The 11,067-nt window shown below is 41.6% G+C and overlaps 1 protein-coding gene across 3 annotated transcripts; it reads right to left on the bottom strand.

Annotated features, from left to right (window-relative positions):
* Window positions 1-249: 249 nt before the first annotated feature.
* Window positions 250-10,667, bottom strand: ppm1g (protein phosphatase, Mg2+/Mn2+ dependent, 1G). Of its 3 annotated transcripts, none has more exons than XM_054769631.1 (14): window positions 10,358-10,376; window positions 10,144-10,280; window positions 9,905-9,974; window positions 9,626-9,711; window positions 9,409-9,538; window positions 9,212-9,323; window positions 7,742-7,946; window positions 7,474-7,659; window positions 7,268-7,411; window positions 6,795-6,897; window positions 5,934-6,065; window positions 4,427-4,556; window positions 3,476-3,575; window positions 250-2,102 (listed from the first exon to the last, which is right to left on the bottom strand). In XM_054769631.1, exons 2-14 carry the CDS (start codon window positions 10,252-10,254, stop codon window positions 1,905-1,907), a joined length of 1,707 nt encoding a protein of 568 aa, XP_054625606.1. In that variant the 5' UTR covers window positions 10,255-10,280; window positions 10,358-10,376; the 3' UTR covers window positions 250-1,904. The 3 variants fall into 3 exon arrangements, with proteins under 3 accessions (XP_054625606.1, XP_054625605.1, XP_054625607.1); XM_054769630.1 differs by lacking the exon at window positions 10,358-10,376 and adding an exon at window positions 10,565-10,667 and having other exon boundaries at window positions 252-2,102; XM_054769632.1 differs by lacking the exon at window positions 10,358-10,376 and adding an exon at window positions 10,565-10,667 and having other exon boundaries at window positions 255-2,102; window positions 7,474-7,652; window positions 7,741-7,946.
* Window positions 10,668-11,067: the final 400 nt, after the last annotated feature.

Here is an 11,067-nt window from a genome sequence, read left to right as displayed (position 1 = left end):
CCCGTTTGCCACCATAGGACTCGTCTGTCCGCATGAGGTGACCTTCCCTTTATTTTTCTGTTGAGGTGATTCAACCTCCTGTCACTCAAACATATTTGCTGCCCTCTGCAGGAATGTCTGTTCTAATGAACCACATCAAAAAAGTCAAACTGATCCAAAGACCTTTTACATCTCAGATGAGACATGAACCACACAGCATATTTTAATCCTGTACTGCTTTTACACTACTACACTATTATCACTTCCACTAAGGATTTTCTGGGGCATATTTTGTCTGCTCAATGCTGTGTCCTTTCACTGTCAGAGATAAAAAAAAATAACTCGCTATCTTAGCACATTTTAATAATGTTCAGTATGTCTCAAGCTGCTGCACGCCCACTGAAAATCTGTGGCCCACCTTGCACTTTGCAAACTACTTCTCTAGACAAAACAGCAGATTGCAGTACAATTTTTCCCCATTGCTTTCCGTCGCTAACCAAAGACCTAAAATTAGGTGTGTGTGAAAATGTACCTGATAAACTCAAGGTCATAGACACATTGAGAAACAGACCTTTGTCTGATTATTTAAAAAAAAATTTATTTGTATGTACCATACTGGTGTCAAAAGAGGATGCACCAAAAATGTTACACTGACTTACAATTATTGTATAAAGAAACAGCTTTCTTTGTGAGAGAAAAACAACTATGTACAGGGGAAAGGGACATGTGAGAAGAACCAAACACACAGTCACAAAGATTAATGGATGGATTGGGTGGATGAGGGGGGGACAACCTTTGATCGTTACATTTTACGTCTAAATTGTACCACTCAAGAAGAAAATTGGCGCCTCCATAGCGGAACGTTTCATGAATGGCCTCTGTTAGAGAAAAAAGATCTTAGAAAGAAACTGTAGAAATTGTCTTTACTTAAAATGTCGGAATCTTTATTAAAAAAAAAAAAAAAGTTATATATTTGAAGGCTATAGGATGTGTCTGGATGGACGTGTTACATATCAGGAGATAAAAAATATTTTCTTGCTTCCAAAAAAAGTCAGGCAATTATTCTGCATTAGACATTTAAACATCAAAGACAAGCAGGAATGAAGAAAAAAGGTGAAGGGCAGAGAAGAAAATTGAATGCAACTCAAACATCCACTTGGTCACGTCAAACATGGCCTCTGCGCTCTGCGTGCAGACCAAACACAACTTTTATGGCACTTAGCAGAGAGGCCGTGACCGCTTTATAACCCCAAAAGAGGGGGTTTGTGCAGCTGCTTGGGGGGGGAAGGAAAAAAAAAAAAAAAGATAACAGAATCACGAAGTACAGTATAGGCCAAAAGTTTGGACACACCTTCTCATTCAATGTGTTTTATTTTCATGACTATTTACATTGTAGATTCTCAAAACTATAAATGTCTTATATTTTAGACATATTTCATGCCTAATCATTTTTTTTTGATAGCGCTGCAAACCCTTGGTGCTCTCTCAATGAGCTTCATGAGGTAGTCACCTGAAATGGTTTTCACTTCACAGGTGTGCCTTGTCAGGGTTACTGAGTGGAATCTCTTGCCTTATAAATGGGATTGGGACCATGGGGTTGTATTGTGTATATACAAACGTTTGGCCTGTACTGTATGCTCAAACTTCCATCTTGGCAAAAGTGTGCAGTAGCCAGGTAGAAAAAGTGTTGCCGAGAGTCAGGAATTAACCTGCTACAACTGTAGCTTGGACAAAAAGACAAGCTACAACGGGCTCTCTCTCGTGCCTTTTCCAATGAGAGCGAACGACAACTTAAAGTGAGGAGCCATCTTAAAACAGAAGCGCACTGGAGCTTTTGTCGATTCAGTTTTAAGGGTGAAGTGAGCGTTTGTGTGAGGTCAGGACTTCATTTTCTCTGCTGCGTTTACTTAAGTGAGCAGTTTTCTTTAGCTTTCCTCACTTTTGGCCTTTTTGCTGTCATTCCCGTTCTCCGCCTCCTCATCCGAGTGCTTCCTCTTCTTAGTGTCATCAGACTGGCTCTGAGCTGGGGACGGGTGCGGCCTGAAGGTGATGATGATGCATGTCATGTTGTCGCAGCCTGTCCCATCCCCAGATGTGTCGGGAGCCAAACAATGGTCCAACAGCTGACCAGGGGCAAAACAAATTGCAAAGCAACCTTTTAGTTAAATTATACTGGAATTTTAGGTAATAATTTATACTGTTTAGGCTGATTGCATCAAAGCACTGATTAATATGTTTATTATTGTGGTTATAGCTTGCGGTGGCCTACAACAGCACTGCATCATACTGACAGAACTGAGAATACTGAGAAAGGGGTGGGGCAAAATATAGTCACAACATATCGCATCATTATCTCTCACAGCATAACATCAGGTATCAGTACCGTTGGGTCTTCAATTTGACTTTCACTTTCCATAATGCACTCCTTCGGCATTAAAATAAAAGCCTAAATAAATGCATGATTAAATTACTTTAAATATTAGGACTGGGCGATACGGACCAAAAGTCATATCCAGATATATTTAGGTTTAATATCAATATACAGTATATCCCGATATTTTTTTAAGCAAAGTGAGTTTAGTTTAGAAAAATAGTCTCTAAAATAAAGTAGGCAATTCTCTTTTTAAAATAAATATAGAAAAAGTCAAATATTGTCTTATTTAATATTGTACTTCACAATTGAATTAATTAATGGACAGTTTAAAACATTTTATATTTGAATACACATTTGAATTACATTATTTGGCTTCATATTTATTTAATTTTGGCACCAAAACTCCTTTGTAGTTTTATATAATATACACTACATGTCAAAAGTTTTAAAAAACACCCCAATTTTTCAATTTATATTTATTGAAATTCATGTTAGGAAATTTTGGTTACCTAAAACTGAAAAAAAGGCCTGTTTCAAGGGACCACAAAATGGGTCAAGAATTTAAAGCTGTTCTGCAGAAATGGAGGATGATCACGCCTTGGCAGTGGGTGCAATTAATTCCTACAGGTGTCCTGGAGTACTTACTACTACTCCTCTGTCTGCATAAAAAGTGTTCGGAACACACTGTGGTACTATCTATACCCTCATGAACATCAGTTGAACAGCATTGTACTAGAGAAAGTAATTGGTTGCTACAAAAATAGCAAAAAAAGGGGAATTAACAATGGAAGAGAGACAGACCATCTTAACACTTAGATATTGAGGTTTTTCCTCCAGAGAAATTGGAGTGTTCTAACAACTTTTGACCAATGGTGTATACTGATTGCTGCATAATTGCAAAAAATGAAAAATATTACAATTAACAATAAGTGAGTTGATCTGTGATTCCTATGCCTAGTTCCTAATATTTTAGTTGCAGTGTAAACTACCACAAAAGTAAACATTGTTAAATTAATCACTGTCAATCTTTTTTTAAAACAACATTTTTGATACAGCACTTGTTTTGGATCTCATTAGATTGTCATATTGCAGAAACCAGTATTAATAAATGTGTTGAGTCACCTCTTCCACAATGGACGAAAGGGGTCTGGCGATGCCACTCTGGTCTGGTTTGATCCTCTCACTGATGAAGTCAACCACCTCTTGACTGCTCAACACATTCCTGCATGTACAAATGCGGGAAAACTGCGCTCAGCAACAGGTAGAAGGAAAAATCAAAAGGCGCATGTACAAGTAGGGGTGTCACAATAAAGTCAGCTCACGAGACGAGACAATACACGATATTTGGTTCGCAAGAACAAGACGATATTTTAACATTACTTTTAAGATAACTACAATGACAAAATATAAGATTGGACAAACAGACTTTTTATTTATCACAAAAGTCACAAAATAATGCAGGTACATTTTGAAATATTTAACTTTTTTTCCACAAATTGAAAAAAAATACAAATGACAAAAGTTAAAATAATGACGGCAGTAGTAGCTGGTAATCATTCATGTTGATGTGTAGTTGTATGTAAAATAGATTGCAGTAGATTCGTTTTATGTGTATAGGAAGTAGTGAATTTCCCAAATAAGACAATAGTATCACATGTTTTGTCTTATATAGTGATTGTGTTTTGAGCTGACAAATCTTAACTTTGATCAAATGTAGAATTACTACAGCTTCTGCTCGGACGTTAACACCGTGGCAGCTGTTGAACTCCGATGGGTGGGGAAGCAGCCACGCGTCGCGAGCAAACAACTGACGCGAGGAACACCGAGTGCACGTAGAATTGCAAGATTTATAGTGTAAGGTTTAATGTGCAGTTCCAATCCTGCCTTGTGCACTTCCATATTACTTGTATTATCATTCACAGAGAGATGCCATAGCTCACAGTCTGACAGACTTCTAGCTGCCATGTGCCGCGAGACAGCTTTTCTTTAACAAGAAACATTGACACTTGTTAATCTCAAGATCTCGTGACACCCCTGTTTACCAGAGAATGCTTCAAAGCTCCCAATCCTCACCAGATGCCATCGCAGGCAATGACCATGAAGTCATGGTCCTCGTTGAGTGTGAGAACCTTCACATCGGGCATGGATGAAATCATCTGCTCCTCCGGGGGCAGAACCTTATTTCTCTTGTAGAAATGATCACCTGAGATCATCAAAGATAGCACAAAATATCACAGATAATTCATTTATTGTAACAACTATAGTTCTACATTTGGTTCAACTGCAAAGAAAAGCAATTACAAAACTGACCCATTTTATCTTAAAAGCTAAAAGGTGGTAGAAGTTAGTGATCGACCGATAATCAGCCAGGTTGGTATTATTGGCCGATATTCGGTATTTTGACAAATATCGACATCGGCGGCTGATAAGAGATCGGGGGTAGAGAGGTTTCCTCGGATGCACCACTCCCGCTGACAAGATAGCAGAGCGAAGACCAAAAGAAGCATCTAAATGTATGTACCGTAATGAAGCATAATTATTGATTTACATAGTAACTCCACTCATGTTGTGTTAGATATTCAACCCTTTGCTACTCGACGTAAATATTCGCCATGTTTGGAGTTGTTGGTGGCCACTAGTTATAACAATCCGCCTAACACAGATTTGGAACTTCAAATCAATCTACTGCATTTCATAAAGGACTAGATAACAACCACGTTAGCTTGTTAATTTTAATGTTGTATATTAAATATTGCGCGCTAGCTAGCTCACGCGGCTATTGTTGAAGCGACGTTACTGAACTGTACTGTAATCACTAATGTAACGCAGTACATCATAGTGAAGTCTGTTTGCTGTGAATTATCGCCACCCTAGTCCATCAACAATTCTATTTTAATTGTATTCAGCATACGGTATCGATGGTCCGGAATTGTCAGTGAGCTAAATAAAACATGTAAACAGAGCTGAGTTCAACCAATCCAAAACATGAGCGTCGAGGCTTACGTAATTGGCTGCACAAAGACCAAACCAGGGTGAGCAGACATGGATGAATCAAACCAGGTGAAACCAATCCCAGATTAGTGTGCGCATGCGGTTTCTTTGTATGGACCCCGCTATCGACCACAGATTCACTGTTTCACTATGGCAATGAGAGCAGCGTCCTTTCACCGTCAGAAGCGGAAATCCTCAAGGAGGCTTACGAGGAGGTAAAAAAGCAAAAAGAAAGGCAACGCCACCACTGTCATAAGCAAAGAGAGAACGTGTGGGTGTTAGTTCATGCCGAGAGAGCTCTAAAGTTCAAAACTGTATTTAGAAGGTCGTAAACAGGTTTTCTACGCTCTTCATTATGAAAATATTTGATTTATATTATTTATTTTTAGGAATCCTACTTTGCGAAAGTTCACTTATCATAGACGGGTCTGGAACCAATCACCCTTGATAAACGAGGGATTACACTTATGTCTGGTGAGTGTGTTGGCCATGCAAGAACTGTGCCTATGCTGTCATCTTCTCGTAACTGTTTTGGGGTGTGTGCTGCTCTCCTCTTACACTACATTGCCGTGTACCAATGTGTACATACCAATGGCTCTGGAGAGGTTGAGTCCCCCGTTGACCCGTCCGTCCATGGTGACTTTGCCTCCAGCCTTTTTAATGCGAGCCAGCTCCACCTCATCCTCAGGCTTGTGGTCGTAAGACATGTCCACAGCTTTTCCTGTGACCAAAGTAGGAAGTGAGGTATTGTAATTGTTACAGTGGCAATCACTTGACACCAGCAATTCGGAATGACAACTGTGATACTACGGACCTATCCACACGGAAACGTTTTCAGGTCAAAATGGTCAAGTATCGTTTCAGCCTATCATCCACACAAAAACGGCGTTCTGGGTGCCCTGAAACTGTATTTTTCTTTAAAAAAAAAAAAAAAAAAAAAATGCTCCCAGAGTGGGATAATCTAAAAATATCGGCTCGTCATTTCCATATGGCAATCCACTGCTGTTTTAAAACGATGACAGAAGTGTGCTTTAACGACAAGCCAATATAATGAGTATTTCCAGTGTCATGAATCACCACAGTCGGCATTCTACCTGAATTTTCTTGTCTTATACTCCCAAAATGACACACATGTAATTCCACTTTGTCCTAAGTCTAGACAAGCCATGGAAAGCGGAAGATGACGGACTTATGCGCATGCGTCCTTTCTTCTTTTATAATATGGTGTGTCACGTGCTTCCGTCTGCGTGTCTGTTCACAGCACCACGTGTAGGTGTGCCTTGTGTATTACGTTTTTACTCAGTGGTCCATTCCTGTTTGGTGCAACTATTTACTAATCTGGGACAGTGTGGACGCAAAAAAATTTTCACCCACCAAAAAAAAAAAAAAAAAAAAATCTCAGGAGCGTTCCCATGTGGACAGGGCCTACGTCAAAATACATGAAGATTACCTCGTTCTGACACCACACAGCGAGAGTCTCCAGCGTTAGCCACAATCAACTGCTTGCCTCGGATCAGAGCCACGACGGCCGTGGTCCCGCTGTCTGAGCCCGGCTGAGGAAACCCGACAAAAAAGGCAGACATTAACCCTTTGTAAGCCACTCCCCAAAAGACATTCATCATGAAATACTCGGCATCATAGACATCATATGAGGCCAGTGAGCATCCATCCATTTTCTATGTCACTTGTCCTCTCTGGGTAGGAATTCATTTTAACGTTGAAGTATTATTTTTTTTTTTTATTGAAAGCTTATTTGAACAAGTGAAGAATCATTTCAGTTAAAAAAAGAACACAATGGAAGTTATGTGATGCAAATGAGCAGTGTATCGTCGGGCGAATGTCATGATATACATCGTATCGCAAGCTAAATATTGTGTATCATATTGTGAGATTAGTGTATCACTACAGCGCTAGTGTACATACTTCTTCCTTGCCGTCCATCCCTGGTAGACACATTCCCTCCTCGTCTTCATCTTCAGAGTCTTCCTCTCCCTCTTCGGTATCTTCCTCTTCACTGCTGTCAGCCTCCTCCTCCTCCTCCTCTTCTTCTTCTTCTTCACTGCCATCCTGAACAAGAAGATCATGAGCGTCGACAGTCTCCACTAATCAAGTGGACAATGTTTTCTTACCTCTTCATCGCTGCCCTCCTCCTCTTCTTCCCCTTCCTCCTCAGACTCCTCACTGTCATCAAAGAATCTAGACTTGGAATCACCTCCAGCTTTGGTGGATGAGGAACAGGAGGGACCTGCATCTACCTCAGCCTTGCAGGCCTTTTCTTCTCCGTTGGCACTTCCTGAGCTGCTACAGTCTGATGCGGTAGAGAGAAAGTCATCACCGTGCAAACAGTCATATGGACCCACCCAACAAAGATGGTCTAAATCAGGGAGATGCCGTACCTGAGCTGCACAATTCGTTGGTAGCCACTCTCCGACAGGCACGCAGATTGGAGCCACACGCGGCTGTGTCGCCGTCTTTCCCTGTGCCGTTACTCTCCTCCTCCACCTCTCCGTTTGCACCCTCCTCCTTCTTGGGTCCTTCCTCGCCCTCCCCTTTGTGTCCAGAGGACTCAAGAGGCTGGCCCGATGCCTTCTTGACGGCCACACTGGAAGGAAAACAAGACAAAGAATAGTCTGAGATGAGTACAAAACACAAACTTTGCTCCTGAAAATCATTTGAGGGTAGGAGAGGCCCTAGGGAGATGGGGAGGCTCCTCGATCTACATACAGTGGTGTGAAAAAGTGTTTGCCCCTTTCTGATTTCTAAATTTTCTGCATGTTTGTCACACTTAAATGCTGCAGATTATGAAACAAATCTAAATATTAGTCAATGATGACACAACTGAACACAAAATTAACTTTTTATTATTACGGGAGAAAAAAAACAAACAAACCAACCTGCATGGTAGTTCCAAGACCAAAACCACTGCTGAACAAAAAGAACATTAAAGGCTCGTCTCAATTTTGCCAGAAGCAATTTTGATGATCCCCAAGACCTTTGGGAAAATACTCTGTGGTCTGAAGAGACAAAAGTTGAACTTTTTGGAAGGTGTGTGTCCCACTACAGCTGGCGTAACAATAACACCGCATTTCCGAAAAAGAGCATCATACCAACAGTAAAATATGGTGGTGGTAGTGTGATGGACAGAAGCCGTTTTGCTGCTTCGGGACCTGGAAGACTTGCTGTGATTAATGGAACCATGAATTCTGCTGTCTACCAAAAAAATCCTGAAGGACAATGTCCGGCCATCTGTTCGTGACCACAAGCTGAAACCAACTTGGTTTCTGCAGCAGGACAATGATCCGAAACACACCAGCAAGTCCACCTCTGAATGGCTGAAGAAAAACAAAATGAAGACTTTGGGGTGGCCTAGACAAAGTCCTGACCTGAATGCTATTGAGATGCTGTGGCATGACCTTAAAAAGGCGGTTCATGCTCGAAAACACTCTGTGGCTGAATTACAACAATTCTGCAAAGATGAGTGGGCCAAAATTCCTCCACAGTGCTGTAAGAGACTCATTGCAAGTTATCACAAACGCTTGATGGCAGTTGTTGCTGCTAAGGGTGGCCCAAACAGTTATTAGGTTTAGGGGGCCATCATTTTTTCCACACAGGACCATGGAGGTTTGGATTTTTTTTCCTCCCTTAATAAAGTTTCTTTTAAAAACTGCATTTTGTGTTCAGTTGTGTTGAAACATTTTACTGTGACAAACATGCAAAAATTATGAAATCAAGAAAGGGGAAAACACTTTCACAACACTGTACAGAAATAATTCTAAATTCAAACAAGTTGAGCAGCATTCTTGAATGGACTGTGCTTTGCAAAAACATCTAATCTGAAGATTCCAATGACAGAGATGTTCACGCTACCTGATAGCAGCAGCTTGCTTGCTAGCGTTCCTATTCTGGCCGTAGCGCACTAGCAGCTCCTCAATGGTCATGGTGGCCTCCTCGTGGAGCAGAGCCGCCTCCTCTGTGTCCACTGGGGAGCAGAAAAGATGTCAGAACGAAAGTAATCGCCGGATAACAAGCAGAGAGCTGACACCTGACCTCAATCTTGCACTTACGGTCATCCTCGTCTGCCACCTTTTTAACGGGCGGCTCCTCAATGGGACGCCAAGCGATCTGAGCCAGCTCTTTGATGACGTCCTCTGTCGTGATTCTGCAGTCAATGGCCAGGAAGGCATCCTCCAGTGCCTGGCAAAGTAACACACAAACAAGACTCCAGTAGAACTGAAAAAAACTGTTACGCCCTTGATACATTTTTTTGGACAGGCTTCTTACCTTCTGCAGTTTGCCGTCTTTATATGTCTTCTGCTCCTTGATGATATCAGGAAGGTACTTTGAACAGTAAAGAGCCACCTCTTCTCCTAAAAGGAAGGGCTATAAAATCTCAGTGACCGTGATAGAAGCAGGACACAAGGAAACAAAAGCACTAAGTTAACGATATTTTAGCACTGGGTTGCAGAAGTGCTGCTAATTTAGTTAAGATTCGCTTGTGCGGGTGTGCCTAATGAGGTGCCCAGTGAGTGAAAAAATGAAATAAATCAAAGAACGTTTTACCTCCATGTCCATCATACACCGAAAACATGGCGGTCTCCTCATCAAACTCCGGGATACAATTGTGAGCATCCTGTTACAAACAAGCCCCCAAATACACAATACATCAACACTGGAAGTAACGTGCAACTTCGAGCAAATGCACCAAAAGCCACATGACTGCGCCTACACGTCCTAGCACATATCTTCAACAATCTACACAAGAAGTTCCAATTATGCCGCCATTTAGACGGTCGCCTCACCTCCATGGAAACACGCCAGCCCTGCATAGCGGAGAAGCCGTAGCTCATGGTGCCGTTGCCGCCATCAGAAGAGGTCTTGGTCGTGTTAGGTTGCGACAGATAAGCCCCCATGATTGCCGGTTTCTCTGGCTTCACACCTGAAGGGAGGACGGCAAACGACACACATTTAATTTAACTACATATGCAAAGCTTGGCGCACTGGACGCTGATCTACCTTGTGAGGCTAGCTAGCTAGCATTAGCAACAAAACAACAAAAAGTGGATGCTCGTCGGCTAGCTATATCATTACTATGCTAACAAGAGCAGAGCCGGCTCGACTTCCATATCTTGGCCCCTGCCGTGTTAAAAGCTGCATCCTAGACACCTCACAGCTGAATATTAAAATAAATAAAACTAAATTTTGACTACAAAATGAGCTTACACACAAATCCAGGAGCGGGCGATTCACATAGGAATGACTACACGTGTGGAAGCGAAAAGCCGCTATCAACAGCCGAGAGAAGCACCCACCGTGTCGGAAGTGCGCATGCGCTTGTCTCCTTTTCCTTCAAACCTGAGTGTCGAACTGCCTACGTCATACTGTTGGCTGTTGGCCAATGGAGGCTTAGACATAGACAGACGCCACATCGGGTGGGTTTGTCCACTGCTGCGATACGTCAACGTCGCCGCCATATTGTATGTGTCAGGGCTGCGCTGTAAATGAATACAAGTAAATGTACTTGCATGCATAAAGCGCCTTTCTACAAAGAAATGGAAGTTAATACCTCTCGTTTATTCATTCACACAGGCACTAAGATACTTGGGAAACAGTTAAGCACGAAAACTTTTTGAAGATTAAATACATTGTTTTTTGTGCCTAAATACTTCCCAAGTATATTAGTGCGCGTGTGAATGTGTAAACGAGAGGAATTAACTCAAATTTCT

The sequence above is a fragment of the Dunckerocampus dactyliophorus genome, chromosome 3 (assembly GCF_027744805.1).
Source record: "Dunckerocampus dactyliophorus isolate RoL2022-P2 chromosome 3, RoL_Ddac_1.1, whole genome shotgun sequence".
Classification (NCBI taxonomy): Eukaryota; Metazoa; Chordata; class Actinopteri; order Syngnathiformes; family Syngnathidae; genus Dunckerocampus; species Dunckerocampus dactyliophorus.
This window is presented reverse-complemented; position numbering and strand designations above follow the sequence as displayed.

Excerpts from the sequence above, each read along its gene's own strand:
- ppm1g (XM_054769630.1), bottom strand. The coding sequence starts at position 10,254 with ATGGGGGCTTATCTGTCGCAACCTAACACGACCAAGACCTCTTCTGAT. Across the intron at positions 9,539-9,625 it reads AAGACGGCAAACTGCAGAAG|GCACTGGAGGATGCCTTCCT; the intron begins GTAAGAAGCCTG and ends TTACTTTGCCAG. Across the intron at positions 7,947-9,211 it reads AAGCAAGCTGCTGCTATCAG|TGTGGCCGTCAAGAAGGCAT; the intron begins GTAGCGTGAACA and ends TTTTCCTTCCAG.